We start from the raw sequence: 23217 nt of genomic DNA on the forward strand, positions 1-23217 counted from the left end.
TCACTCTGTTTTATTATGTTTCACTATGTTTTACTATGTTTTATTATGTTTTACTATGTTTCACTCTGTTTCACTCTGTTTTATTATGTTTCACTATGTTTCACTCTGTTTCACTCTGTTTCATTATGCTTCACTCTGTTTTACTATGTTTCACTCTGTTTCACTATGTTTTACTATGTTTTACCATGTTTCACTCTGTTTTACTATGTTTCACTCTGTTTTATTATGTTTCACTCTGTTTTACTATGTTTCACTCTGTTTTACTATGTTTCACTCTGTTTTACTATGTTTCACTCTGTTTTACTATGTTTCACTCTGTTTTACTATGTTTTACTTTGTTTCACTCTGTTTCACTCTGTTTCATTATGTTTCACTCTGTTTTATTATGTTTCACTCTGTTTTATTATGTTTCACTCTGTTTTATTATGTTTCACTCTGTTTTATTATGTTTCACTCTGTTTTATTATGTTTCACTCTGTTTTACTATGTTTCACTCTGTTTTATTATGTTTCACTCTGTTTTATTATGTTTCACTCTGTTTTACTACGTTTCACTCTGTTTTACTACGTTTCCCTCTGTTTTATTATGTTTCACTATGTTTCACTCTGTTTTATTATGTTTCACTCTGTTTTATTATGTTTCACTCTGTTTAATTATGTTTCACTCTGTTTTACTATGTTTCACTCTGTTTCACTATGTTTCACTATGTTTTACTATGTTTCACTATGTTTTATTATGTTTCACTCTGTTTTACTATGTTTCACTATGTTTTACTATGTTTCACTATGTTTTATTATGTTTCACTCTGTTTCACTCTGTTTTATCATGTTTCACTCTGTTTTATCATGTTTCACTCTGTTTTATTATGTTTCACTCTGTTTTATTATGTTTCACTCTGTTTTATTATGTTTCACTCTGTTTCACTCTGTTTCACTCTGTTTCACTCTGTTTCACTCTGTTTTATTATGTTTCACTCTGTTTTATTATGTTTCACTCTGTTTTATTATGTTTCACTCTGTTTTACTATGTTTCACTCTGTTTTACTATGTTTCACTCTGTTATGTTTCACTCTGTTATGTTTCACTCTGTTTTACTATGTTTCACTCTGTTTTATCATGTTTCACTCTGTTTTATCATGTTTCACTCTGTTTCACTATGTTTCATTATGTTTTACTATGTTTCACTATGTTTCACTCTGTTTTACTATGTTTCACTATGTTTCACTCTGTTTTATTATGTTTTACTATGTTTCACTCTGTTTTATTATGTTTCACTATGTTTTACTATGTTTTATTATGTTTTACTATGTTTCACTCTGTTTCACTCTGTTTTATTATGTTTCACTATGTTTCACTCTGTTTCACTCTGTTTCATTATGCTTCACTCTGTTTTACTATGTTTCACTCTGTTTCACTATGTTTTACTCTGTTTTACCATGTTTCACTCTGTTTTACCATGTTTCACTCTGTTTTATTATGTTTCACTCTGTTTTATTATGTTTCACTCTGTTTTATTATGTTTCACTCTGTTTTATTATGTTTCACTCTGTTTTATTATGTTTCACTCTGTTTTATTATGTTTCACTCTGTTTTATTATGTTTCACTCTGTTTTATTATGTTTCACTCTGTTTTATTATGTTTCACTCTGTTTTATTATGTTTCACTCTGTTTTATTATGTTTCACTTTGTTTTACTATGTTTCACTTTGTTTTACTATGTTTCACTCTGTTTTAATATGTTTCACTCTGTTTTAATATGTTTCACTCTGTTTTAATATGTTTCACTCTGTTTTAATATGTTTCACTCTGTTTTAATATGTTTCACTCTGTTTTATTATGTTTCACTCTGTTTTATTATGTTTCACTCTGTTTTATTATGTTTCACTCTGTTTTACTATGTTTCACTCTGTTTTACTATGTTTCACTCTGTTTTATTATGTTTCACTCTGTTTTATTATGTTTCACTCTGTTTTACTATGTTTCACTCTGTTTTATTATGTTTCACTCTGTTTTTCTATGTTTCACTCTGTTTTATTATGTTTCACTCTGTTTTATTATGTTTCACTCTGTTTTATTATGTTTCACTATGTTTTATTATGTTTCACTATGTTTCACTCTGTTTTATTATGTTTCACTCTGTTTTACTATGTTTCACTCTGTTTTATTATGTTTCACTCTGTTTTACTATGTTTCACTCTGTTTTACTATGTTTTAATATGTTTCACTCTGTTTTAATATGTTTCACTCTGTTTTAATATGTTTCACTCTGTTTTATTATGTTTCACTCTGTTTTATTATGTTTCACTCTGTTTTATTATGTTTCACTCTGTTTTATTGTTTCACTCTGTTTTATTATGTTTCACTCTGTTTTACTATGTTTCACTCTGTTTTACTATGTTTCACTCTGTTTTACTCTGTTTCACTCTGTTTTACTCTGTTTCACTCTGTTTTATTATGTTTCACTATGTTTTACTATGTTTCACTATGTTTTACTATGTTTCACTATGTTTTACTATGTTTCACTATGTTTTATTATGTTTCACTATGTTTTATTATGTTTCACTCTGTTTTACTCTGTTTTATTATGTTTCACTCTGTTTTATTATGTTTCACTCTGTTTTATTATGTTTCACTCTGTTTTATTATGTTTCACTCTGTTTTATTATGTTTCACTCTGTTTTATTATGTTTCACTCTGTTTTATTATGTTTCACTCTGTTTTATTATGTTTCACTCTGTTTTATTATGTTTCACTCTGTTTTATCATGTTTCACTCTGTTTTATCATGTTTCACTCTGTTTTATCATGTTTCACTCTGTTTCACTCTGTTTTATTATGTTTCACTCTGTTTTATTATGTTTCACTCTATTTTACTATGTTTCACTCTGTTTTATCATGTTTCACTCTGTTTCACTCTGTTTCATTCTGTTTTATTATGTTTCACTATGTTTTACTATGTTTTATTATGTTTCACTATGTTTCACTCTGTATCACTATGTTTCACTCTGTTTTATTATGTTTCACTCTGTTTCACTCTGTTTCACTCTGTTTCACTATGTTTCACTATGTTTCACTATGTTTCACTCTGTTTCATTATGTTTTACTATGTTTCACTATGTTTCACTCTGTTTCACTCTGTTTCACTATGTTTCACTCTGTTTTACTCTGTTTCACTCTGTTTCACTCTGTTTTACTCTGTTTCACTCTGTTTTATTATGTTTCACTATGTTTTACTATGTTTCACTATGTTTTATTATGTTTCACTATGTTTTATTATGTTTCACTCTGTTTTACTATGTTTCATTCTGTTTCACTCTGTTTCATTATGTTTCACTCTGTTTTATTATGTTTCACTCTGTTTTATTATGTTTCACTCTGTTTTATTATGTTTCACTCTGTTTTATTATGTTTCACTCTGTTTTATTATGTTTCACTCTGTTTTATTATGTTTTACTCTGTTTTATCATGTTTCACTCTGTTTTATCATGTTTCACTCTGTTTCACTCTGTTTTATTATGTTTCACTCTGTTTTATTATGTTTCACTCTATTTTACTATGTTTCACTCTGTTTTATCATGTTTCACTCTGTTTCACTCTGTTTCATTCTGTTTTATTATGTTTCACTATGTTTTACTATGTTTTATTATGTTTCACTCTGTTTCACTCTGTTTCACTCTGTTTCACTCTGTTTCACTCTGTTTCACTATGTTTCACTATGTTTCACTCTGTTTTACTATGTTTCACTATGTTTCACTCTGTTTCACTATGTTTCACTATGTTTCACTCTGTTTTATTATGTTTTATTATGTTTCACTATGTTTTACTGTTTTATTATGTTTCACTATGTTTTATTATGTTTTACTATGTTTCACTATGTTTTACTGTTTTATTATGTTTCACTATGTTTCACTCTGTTTCACTATGTTTTATTATGTTTCACTCTGTTTCACTCTGTTTTACTATGTTTCACTATGTTTTACTGTTTTATTATGTTTCACTATGTTTTATTATGTTTCACTATGTTTTATTATGTTTCACTATGTTTCACTCTGTTTCACTATGTTTTATTATGTTTCACTCTGTTTCACTATGTTTCACTCTGTTTTACTATGTTTCACTATGTTTTACTGTTTTATTATGTTTCACTATGTTTTATTATGTTTCACTATGTTTTATTATGTTTCACTATGCTTCACTATGGTTTACTATGTTTTATGTTTTATTATGTTTCACTATGTTTTACTATGTTTCACTCTGTTTTACTATGTTTCACTCTGTTTTACTATGTTTCACTCTGTTTTACTATGTTTCACTCTGTTTTACTATGTTTCACTCTGTTTTACTATGTTTCACTCTGTTTCACTCTGTTTCACTATGTTTTATTATGTTTTATTATGTTTCACTATGTTTCACTATGTTTCACTATGTTTCACTATGTTTCACTATGTTTCACTCTGTTTTACTATGTTTCACTCTGTTTTACTATGTTTTATTATGTTTCACTATGTTTCACTATGTTTCACTCTGTTTCACTATGTTTCACTATGTTTCACTCTGTTTCACTATGTTTCACTCTGTTTCACTCTGTTTCACTATGTTTCACTATGTTTCACTCTGTTTTACAATGTTTTATTATGTTTCACTATGTTTTATTATGTTTCACTATGTTTTATTATGTTTCACTCTGTTTCACTATGTTTCACTATGTTTCACTATGTTTCACTCTGTTTCACTATGTTTCACTATGTTTCACTCTGTTTCACTATGTTTCACTATGTTTCACTCTGTTTCACTATGTTTCACTCTGTTTTACGGTTTTATTATGTTTTATTATGTTTCACTCTGTTTCACTCTGTTTTACTATGTTTCACTATGTTTCACTCTGTTTCACTATGTTTCACTCTGTTTTACTATGTTTCACTCTGTTTTACTATGTTTCACTCTGTTTCACTATGTTTCACTCTGTTTTACAATGTTTTATTATGTTTCACTATGTTTTATTATGTTTCACTATGTTTTATTATGTTTCACTCTATTATATTATGTTTCACTCTGTTTCACTCTGTTTCACTCTGTTTCACTCTGTTTTATTATGTTTCACTCTGTTTTATTATGTTTCACTCTGTTTTATTATGTTTCACTCTGTTTTATTATGTTTCACTCTGTTTTATTATGTTTCACTCTGTTATGTTTCACTCTGTTATGTTTCACTCTGTTTTACTATGTTTCACTCTGTTTTACTATGTTTCACTCTGTTTTATCATGTTTCACTCTGTTTTATCATGTTTCACTATGTTTTACTATGTTTTATTATGTTTTACTATGTTTCACTCTGTTTTATTATGTTTCACTCTGTTTTATTATGTTTTACTATGTTTCACTCTGTTTTATTATGTTTCACTATGGTTTACTATGTTTTATTATGTTTTACTATGTTTCACTCTGTTTCACTGTGTTTTATTATGTTTCACTCTGTTTCACTATGTTTCACTATGTTTCACTCTGTTTTATTATGCTTCACTCTGTTTTACTATGTTTCACTATGTTTCACTATGTTTCACTCTGTTTTATTATGTTTCACTCTGTTTTATTATGTTTCACTATGTTTCACTCTGTTTTATTATGTTTCACTCTGTTTTATTATGTTTCACTTTGTTTTACTATGTTTCACTCTGTTTTAATATGTTTCACTCTGTTTTAATATGTTTCACTCTGTTTTAATATGTTTCACTCTGTTTTAATATGTTTCACTCTGTTTTATTATGTTTCACTCTGTTTTATTATGTTTCACTCTGTTTTACTATGTTTCACTCTGTTTTACTATGTTTCACTCTGTTTTACTATGTTTCACTCTGTTTTATTATGTTTCACTCTGTTTTATTATGTTTCACTCTGTTTTATTATGTTTCACTCTGTTTTACTATGTTTCACTCTGTTTTATTATGTTTCACTCTCTTTTATTATGTTTCACTCTGTTTTATTATGTTTCACTATGTTTTATTATGTTTCACTATGTTTCACTCTGTTTTATTATGTTTCACTCTGTTTTACTATGTTTCACTCTGTTTTACTATGTTTCACTCTGTTTTATTATGTTTCACTCTGTTTTACTATGTTTCACTCTGTTTTACTATGTTTCACTCTGTTTTACTATGTTTTAATATGTTTCACTCTGTTGTAATATGTTTCACTCTGTTTTAATATGTTTCACTCTGTTTTACTCTGTTTTATTATGTTTCACTCTGTTTTATTATGTTTCACTCTGTTTTATTATGTTTCACTCTGTTTTACTATGTTTCACTCTGTTTTATTATGTTTCACTCTGTTTTATTATGTTTCACTCTGTTTTATTATGTTTCACTCTGTTTTATTATGTTTCACTCTGTTTTATTATGTTTCACTCTGTTTTACTATGTTTCACTCTGTTTTACTCTGTTTCACTCTGTTTTACTCTGTTTCACTCTGTTTCACTCTGTTTTACTCTGTTTCACTCTGTTTTATTATGTTTCACTATGTTTTACTATGTTTCACTGTTTTATTATGTTTCACTATGTTTTATTATGTTTCACTCTGTTTTACTATGTTTCATTCTGTTTCACTCTGTTTTATTATGTTTCACTCTGTTTTATTATGTTTCACTCTGTTTTATTATGTTTCACTCTGTTTTATTATGTTTCACTCTGTTTTATTATGTTTCACTCTGTTTTATTATGTTTCACTCTGTTTTATTATGTTTCACTCTGTTTTATTATGTTTCACTCTGTTTTATTATGTTTCACTCTGTTTCACTATGTTTTATTATGTTTTATTATGTTTCACTATGTTTCACTATGTTTCACTATGTTTCACTCTGTTTTACTATGTTTCACTCTGTTTTACTATGTTTTATTATGTTTCACTATGTTTCACTATGTTTCACTCTGTTTCACGATGTTTCACTCTGTTTCACTATGTTTCACTCTGTTTCACTCTGTTTCACTCTGTTTCACTCTGTTTTACAATGTTTTATTATGTTTCACTATGTTTTATTATGTTTCACTATGTTTTATTATGTTTCACTCTGTTTCACTATGTTTCACTATGTTTCACTATGTTTCACTCTGTTTCACTCTGTTTCACTATGTTTCACTATGTTTCACTCTGTTTCACTATGTTTCACTATGTTTCACTCTGTTTCACTATGTTTCACTCTGTTTTACTGTTTTATTATGTTTTACTGTTTTATTATGTTTCACTCTGTTTCACTCTGTTTTACTATGTTTCACTATGTTTCACTCTGTTTCACTATGTTTCACTCTGTTTTACTATGTTTCACTCTGTTTTACTATGTTTCACTCTGTTTCACTCTGTTTCACTATGTTTCACTCTGTTTTACAATGTTTTATTATGTTTCACTATGTTTTATTATGTTTCACTATGTTTTATTATGTTTCACTATGTTTTATTATGTTTCACTCTATTATATTATGTTTCACTCTGTTTCACTCTGTTTCACTCTGTTTCACTCTGTTTCACTCTGTTTTATTATGTTTCACTCTGTTTTATTATGTTTCACTCTGTTTTATTATGTTTCACTCTGTTATGTTTCACTCTGTTATGTTTCACTCTGTTTTACTATGTTTCACTCTGTTTTACTATGTTTCACTCTGTTTTATCATGTTTCACTCTGTTTTATCATGTTTCACTATGTTTTACTATGTTTTATTATGTTTTACTATGTTTCACTCTGTTTTACTATGTTTCACTATGTTTCACTATGTTTCACTCTGTTTTATTATGTTTTACTATGTTTCACTCTGTTTTATTATGTTTCACTATGGTTTACTATGTTTTATTATGTTTTACTATGTTTCACTCTGTTTCACTGTGTTTTATTATGTTTCACTCTGTTTCACTATGTTTCACTCTGTTTTATTATGCTTCACTCTGTTTTACTATGTTTCACTATGTTTCACTATGTTTCACTCTGTTTTATTATGTTTCACTCTGTTTTATTATGTTTCACTATGTTTCACTCTGTTTTATTATGTTTCACTCTGTTTTATTATGTTTCACTTTGTTTTACTATGTTTCACTCTGTTTTAATATGTTTCACTCTGTTTTAATATGTTTCACTCTGTTTTAATATGTTTCACTCTGTTTTATTATGTTTCACTCTGTTTTATTATGTTTCACTCTGTTTTACTATGTTTCACTCTGTTTTACTATGTTTCACTCTGTTTTACTATGTTTCACTCTGTTTTATTATGTTTCACTCTGTTTTATTATGTTTCACTCTGTTTTATTATGTTTCACTCTGTTTTTCTATGTTTCACTCTGTTTTATTATGTTTCACTCTCTTTTATTATGTTTCACTCTGTTTTATTATGTTTCACTATGTTTTATTATGTTTCACTATGTTTCACTCTGTTTTATTATGTTTCACTCTGTTTTACTATGTTTCACTCTGTTTTACTATGTTTCACTCTGTTTTATTATGTTTCACTCTGTTTTACTATGTTTCACTCTGTTTTACTATGTTTCACTCTGTTTTACTATGTTTTAATATGTTTCACTCTGTTGTAATATGTTTCACTCTGTTTTAATATGTTTCACTCTGTTTTACTCTGTTTTATTATGTTTCACTCTGTTTTATTATGTTTCACTCTGTTTTATTATGTTTCACTCTGTTTTACTATGTTTCACTCTGTTTTATTATGTTTCACTCTGTTTTATTATGTTTCACTCTGTTTTATTATGTTTCACTATGTTTTATTATGTTTCACTCTGTTTTATTATGTTTCACTCTGTTTTACTATGTTTCACTCTGTTTTACTCTGTTTCACTCTGTTTCACTCTGTTTTACTCTGTTTCACTCTGTTTTATTATGTTTCACTATGTTTTACTATGTTTCACTGTTTTATTATGTTTCACTATGTTTTATTATGTTTCACTCTGTTTTACTATGTTTCATTCTGTTTCACTCTGTTTTATTATGTTTCACTCTGTTTTATTATGTTTCACTCTGTTTTATTATGTTTCACTCTGTTTTATTATGTTTCACTCTGTTTTATTATGTTTCACTCTGTTTTATTATGTTTCACTCTGTTTTATTATGTTTCACTCTGTTTTATTATGTTTCACTCTGTTTTATTATGTTTCACTCTGTTTTATCATGTTTCACTCTGTTTTATCATGTTTCACTCTGTTTTATCATGTTTCACTCTGTTTCACTCTGTTTTATTATGTTTCACTCTGTTTTATTATGTTTCACTCTGTTTTATTATGTTTCACTCTATTTTACTATGTTTCACTCTGTTTTATCATGTTTCACTCTGTTTCATTCTGTTTTATTATGTTTCACTATGTTTTACTATGTTTTATTATGTTTCACTATGTTTCACTCTGTATCACTATGTTTCACTCTGTTTTATTATGTTTCACTCTGTTTCACTCTGTTTCACTCTGTTTCACTATGTTTCACTATGTTTCACTATGTTTCACTCTGTTTCATTATGTTTCACTATGTTTCACTCTGTTTCACTCTGTTTCACTCTGTTTCACTCTGTTTTACTCTGTTTCACTCTGTTTCACTCTGTTTTACTCTGTTTCACTCTGTTTCACTCTGTTTCACTCTGTTTTCTTATGTTTCACTATGTTTTACTATGTTTCACTGTGTTTTATTATGTTTCACTATGTTTTATTATGTTTCACTCTGTTTTACTATGTTTCATTCTGTTTCACTCTGTTTTATTATGTTTCACTCTGTTTTATTATGTTTCACTCTGTTTTATTATGTTTCACTCTGTTTTATTATGTTTCACTCTGTTTTATTATGTTTCACTCTGTTTTATTATGTTTTACTCTGTTTTATCATGTTTCACTCTGTTTTATCATGTTTCACTCTGTTTCACTCTGTTTTATTATGTTTCACTCTGTTTTATTATGTTTCACTCTATTTTACTATGTTTCACTCTGTTTTACTCTGTTTCACTCTGTTTCACTCTGTTTCACTCTGTTTCACTCTGTTTCATTCTGTTTTATTATGTTTCACTATGTTTTACTATGTTTTATTATGTTTCACTATGTATCACTATGTTTCACTCTGTTTTATTATGTTTCACTCTGTTTCACTCTGTTTCACTATGTTTCACTATGTTTCACTCTGTTTCATTATGTTTCACTCTGTTTCACTATGTTTCACTCTGTGTCACTATGTTTCACTATGTTTTACTGTTTTATTATGTTTCACTATGTTTTATTATGTTTTACTATGTTTCACTATGTTTTACTGTTTTATTATGTTTCACTATGTTTCACTCTGTTTCACTATGTTTTATTATGTTTCACTCTGTTTCACTCTGTTTTACTATGTTTCACTATGTTTCACTATGTTTCACTATGTTTCACTCTGTTTTACTATGTTTCACTCTGTTTCACTATGTTTCACTCTGTTTTACAATGTTTTATTATGTTTCACTCTTTCACTCTGTTTCACTCTGTTTCACTATGTTTCACTATTTTTCACTCTGTTTTATAATGTTTCACTATGCTTCACTATGGTTTACTATGTTTTATGTTTTATTATGTTTCACTATGTTTTACTATGTTTTATAATGTTTCACTATGTTTTACTATGGTTTACTATGTTTTATAATGTTTCACTATGTTTTACTATGGTTTACTATGTTTTACTATGTTTCACTATGTTTTACTATGGTTTACTCTGTTTCACTATGTTTCACTATGTTTCACTATGTTTCACTATGTTTCACTCTGTTTTATTATGTTTCACTCTGTTTCACTCTGTTTCACTATGTTTCACTATGTTTCACTCTGTTTTACTATGTTTCACTCTGTTTTACTATGTTTCACTCTGTTTTACTATGTTTCACTCTGTTTTACTATGTTTCACTCTGTTTTACTATGTTTCACTCTGTTTCACTCTGTTTCACTATGTTTTATTATGTTTTATTATGTTTCACTCTGTTTCACTCTGTTTCACTATGTTTCACTATGTTTCACTCTGTTTCACTATGTTTCACTCTGTTTTACTATGTTTCACTCTGTTTCACTATGTTTCACTCTGTTTTACAATGTTTTATTATGTTTCACTATGTTTTATTATGTTTCACTATGTTTTATTATGTTTCACTCTGTTTCACTATGTTTCACTATGTTTCACTCTGTTTTACTATGTTTCACTCTGTTTTACTATGTTTCACTCTGTTTTACTATGTTTCACTCTGTTTCACTCTGTTTCACTCTGTTTCACTCTGTTTTACTATGTTTCACTATGTTTTATTATGTTTCACTCTGTTTCACTATGTTTCACTCTGTTTCACTCTGTTTCACTCTGTTTCACTCTGTTTCACTATGTTTCACTCTGTTTCACTCTGTTTCACTATGTTTCACTATGTTTCACTATGTTTCACTCTGTTTTACTGTTTTATTATGTTTTACTGTTTTATTATGTTTCACTCTGTTTCACTGTTTTATTATATTTCACTCTGTTTTATTATGTTTCACTATGTTTCACTCTGTTTTATTATGTTTCACTCTGTTTCACTCTGTTTCACTCTGTTTCACTCTGTTTCACTATGTTTCACTATGTTTCACTCTGTTTCACTATGTTTCACTCTGTTTCACTATGTTTCACTCTGTTTCACTCTGTTTCACTCTGTTTCACTCTGTTTCACTATGTTTCACTATGTTTTATTATGTTTCACTCTGTTTTATCATGTTTCACTCTGTTTTATCATGTTTCACTCTGTTTTATCATGTTTCACTCTGTTTCACTCTGTTTTATTATGTTTCACTCTGTTTTATTATGTTTCACTCTGTTTTATTATGTTTCACTCTGTTTTATTATGTTTCACTCTATTTTACTATGTTTCACTCTGTTTTATCATGTTTCACTCTGTTTCATTCTGTTTTATTATGTTTCACTATGTTTTACTATGTTTTATTTTGTTTCACTATGTTTTATTATGTTTCACTATGTTTTACTATGTTTTATTATGTTTCACTATGCTTTATTATGTTTCACTATGTTTTACTATGTTTCACTCTGTTTCACTCTGTTTTACTATGTTTCACTTTGTTTCACTCTGTTTTACTCTGTTTCACTCTGTTTCACTCTGTTTCACTCTGTTTTCTTATGTTTCACTATGTTTTACTATGTTTCACTGTGTTTTATTATGTTTCACTATGTTTTATTATGTTTCACTCTGTTTTACTATGTTTCATTCTGTTTCACTCTGTTTTATTATGTTTCACTCTGTTTTATTATGTTTCACTCTGTTTTATTATGTTTCACTCTGTTTTATTATGTTTCACTCTGTTTTATTATGTTTCACTCTGTTTTATTATGTTTTACTCTGTTTTATCATGTTTCACTCTGTTTTATCATGTTTCACTCTGTTTCACTCTGTTTTATTATGTTTCACTCTGTTTTATTATGTTTCACTCTATTTTACTATGTTTCACTCTGTTTTACTCTGTTTCACTCTGTTTCACTCTGTTTCACTCTGTTTCACTCTGTTTCATTCTGTTTTATTATGTTTCACTATGTTTTACTATGTTTTATTATGTTTCACTATGTATCACTATGTTTCACTCTGTTTTATTATGTTTCACTCTGTTTCACTCTGTTTCACTATGTTTCACTATGTTTCACTCTGTTTCATTATGTTTCACTCTGTTTCACTATGTTTCACTCTGTGTCACTATGTTTCACTATGTTTTACTGTTTTATTATGTTTCACTATGTTTTATTATGTTTTACTATGTTTCACTATGTTTTACTGTTTTATTATGTTTCACTATGTTTCACTCTGTTTCACTATGTTTTATTATGTTTCACTCTGTTTCACTCTGTTTTACTATGTTTCACTATGTTTCACTATGTTTCACTATGTTTCACTCTGTTTTACTATGTTTCACTCTGTTTCACTATGTTTCACTCTGTTTTACAATGTTTTATTATGTTTCACTCTTTCACTCTGTTTCACTCTGTTTCACTATGTTTCACTATTTTTCACTCTGTTTTATAATGTTTCACTATGCTTCACTATGGTTTACTATGTTTTATGTTTTATTATGTTTCACTATGTTTTACTATGTTTTATAATGTTTCACTATGTTTTACTATGGTTTACTATGTTTTATAATGTTTCACTATGTTTTACTATGGTTTACTATGTTTTACTATGTTTCACTATGTTTTACTATGGTTTACTCTGTTTCACTATGTTTCACTATGTTTCACTATGTTTCACTATGTTTCACTCTGTTTTATTATGTTTCACTCTGTTTCACTCTGTTTCACTATGTTTCACTATGTTTCACTCTGTTTTACTATGTTTCACTCTGTTTTACTATGTTTCACTCTGTTTTACTATGTTTCACTCTGTTTTACTATGTTTCACTCTGTTTTACTATGTTTCACTCTGTTTCACTCTGTTTCACTATGTTTTATTATGTTTTATTATGTTTCACTCTGTTTCACTATGTTTCACTCTGTTTCACTATGTTTCACTATGTTTCACTCTGTTTCACTATGTTTCACTCTGTTTTACTATGTTTCACTCTGTTTCACTATGTTTCACTCTGTTTTACAATGTTTTATTATGTTTCACTATGTTTTATTATGTTTCACTATGTTTTATTATGTTTCACTCTGTTTCACTATGTTTCACTATGTTTCACTCTGTTTTACTATGTTTCACTCTGTTTTACTATGTTTCACTCTGTTTTACTATGTTTCACTCTGTTTCACTCTGTTTCACTCTGTTTCACTCTGTTTTACTATGTTTCACTATGTTTTATTATGTTTCACTCTGTTTCACTATGTTTCACTCTGTTTCACTCTGTTTCACTCTGTTTCACTCTGTTTCACTATGTTTCACTCTGTTTCACTCTGTTTCACTCTGTTTCACTATGTTTCACTATGTTTCACTATGTTTCACTCTGTTTTACTGTTTTATTATGTTTTACTGTTTTATTATGTTTCACTCTGTTTCACTGTTTTATTATATTTCACTCTGTTTTATTATGTTTCACTATGTTTCACTCTGTTTTATTATGTTTCACTCTGTTTCACTCTGTTTCACTCTGTTTCACTCTGTTTCACTATGTTTCACTATGTTTCACTCTGTTTCACTATGTTTCACTCTGTTTCACTATGTTTCACTCTGTTTCACTCTGTTTCACTCTGTTTCACTCTGTTTCACTATGTTTCACTATGTTTTATTATGTTTCACTCTGTTTTATCATGTTTCACTCTGTTTTATCATGTTTCACTCTGTTTTATCATGTTTCACTCTGTTTCACTCTGTTTTATTATGTTTCACTCTGTTTTATTATGTTTCACTCTGTTTTATTATGTTTCACTCTGTTTTATTATGTTTCACTCTATTTTACTATGTTTCACTCTGTTTTATCATGTTTCACTCTGTTTCATTCTGTTTTATTATGTTTCACTATGTTTTACTATGTTTTATTTTGTTTCACTATGTTTTATTATGTTTCACTATGTTTTACTATGTTTTATTATGTTTCACTATGCTTTATTATGTTTCACTATGTTTTACTATGTTTCACTCTGTTTCACTCTGTTTTACTATGTTTCACTTTGTTTCACTATGTTTTACTCTGTTTTATTATGTTTCACTCTGATTTACTATGTTTTATTATGTTTCACTATGTTTTATTATGTTTCACTATGTTTTACTATGTTTCACTCTGTTTCACTATGTTTCACTCTGTTTTATTATGCTTCACTCTGTTTTACTATGTTTCACTATGTTTCACTATGTTTCACTCTGTTTTATTATGTTTCACTCTGTTTTATTATGTTTCACTATGTTTCACTCTGTTTTATTATGTTTCACTCTGTTTTATTATGTTTCACTCTGTTTTATTATGTTTCACTATGTTTCACTCTGTTTTATTATGTTTCACTCTGTTTTATTATGTTTCACTCTGTTTTATTATGTTTCACTCTGTTTCACTGTGTTTTATTATGTTTCACTCTGTTTCACTATGTTTCACTCTGTTTTATTATGCTTCACTCTGTTTTACTATGTTTCACTCTGTTTCACTCTGTTTTACTATGTTTCACTATGTTTCACTATGTTTCACTATGTTTCACTCTGTTTTACTATGTTTCACTCTGTTTCACTATGTTTCACTCTGTTTTACAATGTTTTATTATGTTTCACTCTTTCACTCTGTTTCACTCTGTTTCACTATGTTTCACTATTTTTCACTCTGTTTTATAATGTTTCACTATGCTTCACTATGGTTTACTATGTTTTATGTTTTATTATGTTTCACTATGTTTTACTATGTTTTATAATGTTTCACTATGTTTTACTATGGTTTACTATGTTTTATAATGTTTCACTATGTTTTACTATGGTTTACTATGTTTTACTATGTTTCACTATGTTTTACTATGGTTTACTCTGTTTCACTATGTTTCACTATGTTTCACTATGTTTCACTCTGTTTTATTATGTTTCACTCTGTTTCACTCTGTTTCACTATGTTTCACTATGTTTCACTCTGTTTTACTATGTTTCACTCTGTTTTACTATGTTTCACTCTGTTTTACTATGTTTCACTCTGTTTTACTATGTTTCACTCTGTTTCACTCTGTTTCACTCTGTTTCACTATGTTTTATTATGTTTTATTATGTTTCACTCTGTTTCACTATGTTTCACTCTGTTTCACTATGTTTCACTCTGTTTCACTCTGTTTCACTCTGTTTCACTCTGTTTCACTATGTTTCACTATGTTTCACTATGTTTTATTATGTTTCACTCTGTTTTATCATGTTTCACTCTGTTTTATCATGTTTCACTCTGTTTTATCATGTTTCACTCTGTTTCACTCTGTTTTATTATGTTTCACTCTGTTTTATTATGTTTCACTCTGTTTTATTATGTTTCACTCTATTTTACTATGTTTCACTCTGTTTTATCATGTTTCACTCTGTTTCATTCTGTTTTATTATGTTTCACTATGTTTTACTATGTTTTATTTTGTTTCACTATGTTTTATTATGTTTCACTATGTTTTACTATGTTTTATTATGTTTCACTATGCTTTATTATGTTTCACTATGTTTTACTATGTTTCACTCTGTTTCACTCTGTTTTACTATGTTTCACTTTGTTTCACTATGTTTTACTCTGTTTTATTATGTTTCACTCTGATTTACTATGTTTTATTATGTTTCACTATGTTTTATTATGTTTCACTATGTTTTACTATGTTTCACTCTGTTTCACTATGTTTCACTCTGTTTTATTATGCTTCACTCTGTTTTACTATGTTTCACTATGTTTCACTATGTTTCACTCTGTTTTATTATGTTTCACTCTGTTTTATTATGTTTCACTATGTTTCACTCTGTTTTATTATGTTTCACTCTGTTTTATTATGTTTCACTCTGTTTTATTATGTTTCACTATGTTTCACTCTGTTTTATTATGTTTCACTCTGTTTTATTATGTTTCACTCTGTTTTATTATGTTTCACTCTGTTTCACTGTGTTTTATTATGTTTCACTCTGTTTCACTATGTTTCACTCTGTTTTATTATGCTTCACTCTGTTTTACTATGTTTCACTCTGTTTCACTCTGTTTTACTATGTTTCACTATGTTTCACTATGTTTCACTATGTTTCACTCTGTTTTACTATGTTTCACTCTGTTTCACTATGTTTCACTCTGTTTTACAATGTTTTATTATGTTTCACTCTTTCACTCTGTTTCACTCTGTTTCACTATGTTTCACTATTTTTCACTCTGTTTTATAATGTTTCACTATGCTTCACTATGGTTTACTATGTTTTATGTTTTATTATGTTTCACTATGTTTTACTATGTTTTATAATGTTTCACTATGTTTTACTATGGTTTACTATGTTTTATAATGTTTCACTATGTTTTACTATGGTTTACTATGTTTTACTATGTTTCACTATGTTTTACTATGGTTTACTCTGTTTCACTATGTTTCACTATGTTTCACTATGTTTCACTCTGTTTTATTATGTTTCACTCTGTTTCACTCTGTTTCACTATGTTTCACTATGTTTCACTCTGTTTTACTATGTTTCACTCTGTTTTACTATGTTTCACTCTGTTTTACTATGTTTCACTCTGTTTCACTCTGTTTCACTATGTTTTATTATGTTTTATTATGTTTCACTCTGTTTCACTATGTTTCACTCTGTTTCACTATGTTTCACTATGTTTCACTCTGTTTCACTATGTTTCACTATGTTTCACTCTGTTTCACTATGTTTCACTATGTTTCACTCTGTTTCACTCTGTTTCACTCTGTTTCACTATGTTTCACTCTGTTTTACAATGTTTTATTATGTTTCACTATGTTTTATTATGTTTCACTATGTTTTATTATGTTTCACTCTGTTTCACTATGTTTCACTCTGTTTCACTATGTTTCACTATGTTTCACTCTGTTTTACTATGTTTCACTCTGTTTTACTATGTTTCACTCTGTTTTACTATGTTTCACTCTGTTTCACTCTGTTTCACTCTGTTTCACTCTGTTTCACTCTGTTTTACTATGTTTTATTATGTTTCACTCTGTTTCACTATGTTTCACTCTGTTTCACTCTGTTTCACTCTGTTTCACTCTGTTTCACTATGTTTCACTATGTTTCACTCTGTTTCACTCTGTTTCACTATGTTTCACTATGTTTCACTATGTTTCACTCTGTTTTACTGTTTTATTATGTTTTACTGTTTTATTATGTTTCACTCTGTTTCACTGTTTTATTATATTTCACTCTGTTTTATTATGTTTCACTATGTTTCACTCTGTTTTATTATGTTTCACTCTGTTTCACTCTGTTTCACTCTGTTTCACTATGTTTCACTCTGTTTCACTCTGTTTCACTCTGTTTCACTCTGTTTCACTCTGTTTCACTATGTTTCACTATGTTTTATTATGTTTCACTCTGTTTTATCATGTTTCACTCTGTTTTATCATGTTTCACTCTGTTTTATCATGTTTCACTCTGTTTCACTCTGTTTTATTATGTTTCACTCTGTTTTATTATGTTTCACTCTGTTTTATTATGTTTCACTCTATTTTACTATGTTTCACTCTGTTTTATCATGTTTCACTCTGTTTCATTCTGTTTTATTATGTTTCACTATGTTTTACTATGTTTTATTTTGTTTCACTATGTTTTATTATGTTTCACTATGTTTTACTATGTTTTATTATGTTTCACTATGCTTTATTATGTTTCACTATGTTTTACTATGTTTCACTCTGTTTCACTCTGTTTTACTATGTTTCACTTTGTTTCACTATGTTTTACTCTGTTTTATTATGTTTCACTCTGATTTACTATGTTTTATTATGTTTCACTATGTTTTATTATGTTTCACTATGTTTTACTATGTTTCACTCTGTTTCACTATGTTTCACTCTGTTTTATTATGCTTCACTCTGTTTTACTATGTTTCACTATGTTTCACTATGTTTCACTCTGTTTTATTATGTTTCACTCTGTTTTATTATGTTTCACTATGTTTCAGTCTGTTTTATTATGTTTCACTCTGTTTTATTATGTTTCACTCTGTTTTATTATGTTTCACTATGTTTCACTCTGTTTTATTATGTTTCACTCTGTTTTATTATGTTTCACTCTGTTTTATTATGTTTCACTCTGTTTCACTGTGTTTTATTATGTTTCACTCTGTTTCACTATGTTTCACTCTGTTTTATTATGCTTCACTCTGTTTTACTATGTTTCACTCTGTTTCACTCTGTTTTACTATGTTTCACTATGTTTCACTATGTTTCACTCTGTTTTACTATGTTTCACTCTGTTTCACTATGTTTCACTCTGTTTTACAATGTTTTATTATGTTTCACTCTTTCACTCTGTTTCACTCTGTTTCACTATGTTTCACTATTTTTCACTCTGTTTTATAATGTTTCACTATGCTTCACTATGGTTTACTATGTTTTATGTTTTATTATGTTTCACTATGTTTTACTATGTTTTATAATGTTTCACTATGTTTTACTATGGTTTACTATGTTTTATAATGTTTCACTATGTTTTACTATGGTTTACTATGTTTTACTATGTTTCACTATGTTTTACTATGGTTTACTCTGTTTCACTATGTTTCACTATGTTTCACTATGTTTCACTCTGTTTTATTATGTTTCACTCTGTTTCACTCTGTTTCACTATGTTTCACTATGTTTCACTCTGTTTTACTATGTTTCACTCTGTTTTACTATGTTTCACTCTGTTTTACTATGTTTCACTCTGTTTTACTATGTTTCACTCTGTTTTACTATGTTTCACTCTGTTTCACTCTGTTTCACTCTGTTTCACTATGTTTTATTATGTTTTATTATGTTTCACTCTGTTTCACTATGTTTCACTCTGTTTCACTATGTTTCACTATGTTTCACTATGTTTCACTCTGTTTTACTATGTTTCACTCTGTTTCACTATGTTTCACTCTGTTTTACAATGTTTTATTATGTTTCACTATGTTTTATTATGTTTCACTCTGTTTCACTATGTTTCATTATGTTTCACTATGTTTCACTCTGTTTTACTATGTTTCACTCTGTTTTACTATGTTTCACTCTGTTTTACTATGTTTCACTCTGTTTCACTCTGTTTTACTATGTTTCACTATGTTTTATTATGTTTCACTCTGTTTCACTCTGTTTCACTCTGTTTCACTCTGTTTCACTCTGTTTCACTCTGTTTCACTATGTTTCACTCTGTTTCACTCTGTTTCACTCGGTTTCACTATGTTTCACTATGTTTCACTCTGTTTCACTATGTTTCACTATGTTTCACTATGTTTCACTATGTTTCACTCTGTTTTACTGTTTTATTATGTTTTACTGTTTTATTATGTTTCACTCTGTTTCACTGTTTTATTATATTTCACTCTGTTTTATTATGTTTCACTATGTTTCACTCTGTTTTATTATGTTTCACTCTGTTTCACTCTGTTTTACTATGTTTCACTCTGTTTCACTCTGTTTCACTATGTTTCACTATGTTTCACTCTGTTTCACTATGTTTCACTCTGTTTCACTCTGTTTCACTCTGTTTCACTATGTTTCACTATGTTTCACTATGTTTCACTCTGTTTTATTATGTTTCACTCTGTTTTACTATGTTTTATTTTGTTTCACTATGTTTTATTATGTTTCACTATGTTTTACTATGTTTTATTATGTTTCACTATGCTTTATTATGTTTCACTATGTTTTACTATGTTTCACTCTGTTTCACTCTGTTTTACTATGTTTCACTTTGTTTCACTATGTTTTACTCTGTTTTATTATGTTTCACTCTGATTTACTATGTTTTATTATGTTTCACTATGTTTTATTATGTTTCACTATGTTTTACTATGTTTCACTCTGTTTTATTATGTTTCACTATGTTTTATTATGTTTCACTATGTTTTACTATGTTTTATTATGTTTCACTATGTTTTATTATGTTTCACTATGTTTTACTATGTTTTATTATGTTTCACTATGTTTTATTATGTTTCACTATGTTTTATTATGTTTCACTCTGTTTCACTATGTTTTATTATGTTTCACTATGTTTTATTATGTTTCACTCTGTTTCACTATGTTTTACTGTTTTATTATATTTCACTATGTTTTATTATGTTTCACTATGTTTTACTGTTTTATTATGTTTCACTCTGTTTTACTCTGTTTCACTATGTTTCACTCTGTTTCACTATGTTTCACTATGTTTTATTATGTTTCACTCTGTTTCACTATGTTTTACTGTTTTATTATGTTTCACTATGTTTTATTATGTTTCACTATGTTTTACTATGTTTTATAATGTTTCACTATGTTTTACTATGGTTTATGTTTTATTATGTTTCACTATGTTTTATAATGTTTCACTATGTTTTATAATGTTTCACTATGGTTTATTATGTTTCACTATGGTTTACTCTGTTTCACTCTGTTTTACTATGTTTCACTATGTTTTACTATGTTTCACTATGTTTTATAATGTTTCACTATGTTTTATAATGTTTCACTATGTTTTATAATGTTTCACTATGGTTTATTATGTTTCACTATGGTTTACTATGTTTTATTATGTTTCACTCTGTTTTACTCTGTTTCACTCTGTTTTACTATGTTTCACTATGTTTTACTATGTTTCACTATGTTTTATAATGTTTCACTATGTTTTATAATGTTTCACTATGTTTTATAATGTTTCACTATGGTTTATTATGTTTCACTATGGTTTACTATGTTTTATTATGTTTTACTATGTTTTACTATGTTTCACTATGTTTTACTATGTTTCACTATGTTTTACTATGGTTTACTCTGTTTTACTATGTTTTATAATGTTTCACTATGTTTTACTATAGTTTACTATGTTTTACTATGTTTTCTTATGTTTTACTATGTTTCACTATGTTTCACTATGGTTTAACTATGTTTTACTATGGTTTACTATGTTTTACTATGTTTGACTATGTTTGACTATGTTTGACTATGTTTGACTATGTTTGACTATGGTTTACTATGTTTCACTATGGTTTACTATGTTTTACTATGTTTTACTATGTTTTACTATGTTTCACTATGTTTTACTATGGTTTACCATGTTTTACTATGTTTTACTATGTTTCACTATGTTTCACTATGGTTTACTATGTTTTACTATGTTTTATAATGTTTCACTATGTTTTACTATGGTTTACTATGTTTTACTATGTTTTATAATGTTTCACTATGTTTTATAATGTTTCACTATGTTTTACTATGGTTTACCATGTTTTACTATGTTTTACTATGTTTTACTATGTTTCACTATGTTTGACTATGTTTGACTATGTTTTATAATGTTTCACTATGTTTTACTATGGTTTACTATGGTTTACTATGTTTGACTATGTTTGACTATGTTTGACTATGTTTTACTATGGCCACATTTAAGAGGGCCACATGATGCTGTCCAAAGTAGAGCACACCATGGGGAATAGAGTGTTATTAAAGCCATCATCTCTTGTTATGATGTCTCACCCCTCCAGTTCTCCGTTGCTCCTCTCCGGGGCTCCCCAGGACAGCAGTACTGAGGTGGGGGTGTCAGAGTAGAGGTGGGGAACTGGGACCCCCTCCGGTGCGGCAGCGGGGGTATGGAAGGACTGGGACTCCCCAGAGAGAGTACACCCTGCCGGGGTACAGGCCTCCACCTAACAACACGACAAAGGACAATACAGTTAGACAGGCATAGACTTTAATGTGTTTAATCATCAATAGGTGTTATTATTGTATTATTGCTCCATCCATCCATCCATCACACCAAACCATACTCCCACCCACCTGCAGGCTGTAGAGTTGGTAGGGCAGGAGGTTATAGAGGCTGTAACTGGTAGTGTTGCCTGGTACTGTAGCAGTGCTGTGTGACAGGGACAGGATGGAGGTGAGGTGTAGAGTGTAGTGGGTGATCACCCCGTTGGGCTGGGCTGGGGGGGCCCAGGAGACTGACACACTATGCGACTGGAGGGCTGACACCACAGGGGGGTCCACAGGACCTGGACCTAGAGGGTGGGAGTGGGGGTAGGAGAGAGGGAAGGGGGAGAGAGAGGGAGAAAGAGAGGGAGGGAGAGAGAGACAAAATGGACAACAATAAACACAGGGTTAGAATGGTTCCCAAACTCCCTACTCTCGCTCTCATGATTGCCAACCTGATTGGTTTGATTTTTTCCTCTTTCCTGAACACCCTACACACCAAACCCAGTCTGTCTACTAAGGTCTAGGAAAGGTGTTACAAAACTACACTGAACAAAAATATAAACACAACATGTTAAAAAGTGTTAGCCCCATGATCCCAGAAATGTTCCATACACACAAAAAGCTTAATTCTCTCAAATTTTGTGCACCAATTTGTTTACATCCCTGCTAGTGAGCATTTCTCCTTTGCCAAGATAATCCATCCACCTGACAGGTGTGGCATATCAAGAAGCTGATTAAACAGCATGATCATTACACAGGTGCACCTTGAGCTGGGGACAATAAAAGTCCATTCTAAAATGTGCAGTTTTGTCTCACAACACAATGCCACAGATCTCTCAAGTTTTATGGGACTGTGCAATTGGCATGATGACTGCCGGAATGTCCACCAGAGCTATTGCCAGATAATTTTATGTTA

General features: G+C 28.9%; 1 protein-coding gene across 1 annotated transcript in view; it reads right to left on the reverse strand.

Annotated features, from left to right (window-relative positions):
• The window catches only part of ush2a (Usher syndrome 2A (autosomal recessive, mild)), a 504211-nt gene that overhangs the window by 192994 nt on the left and 288000 nt on the right, over positions 1-23217 (reverse strand). The window contains exons 45-46 of the mRNA XM_055862864.1: positions 22389-22606; positions 22089-22258 (exon numbers count right to left, since the gene is read on the reverse strand). Of these exons, the coding sequence (XP_055718839.1) occupies positions 22089-22258; positions 22389-22606 (388 nt within the window). The remainder of the gene's footprint in view (positions 1-22088; positions 22259-22388; positions 22607-23217) is intronic.

The sequence above is a fragment of the Salvelinus fontinalis genome, chromosome 15, assembly GCF_029448725.1.
Source record: "Salvelinus fontinalis isolate EN_2023a chromosome 15, ASM2944872v1, whole genome shotgun sequence".
NCBI classification, from domain to species: domain Eukaryota; kingdom Metazoa; phylum Chordata; class Actinopteri; order Salmoniformes; family Salmonidae; genus Salvelinus; species Salvelinus fontinalis.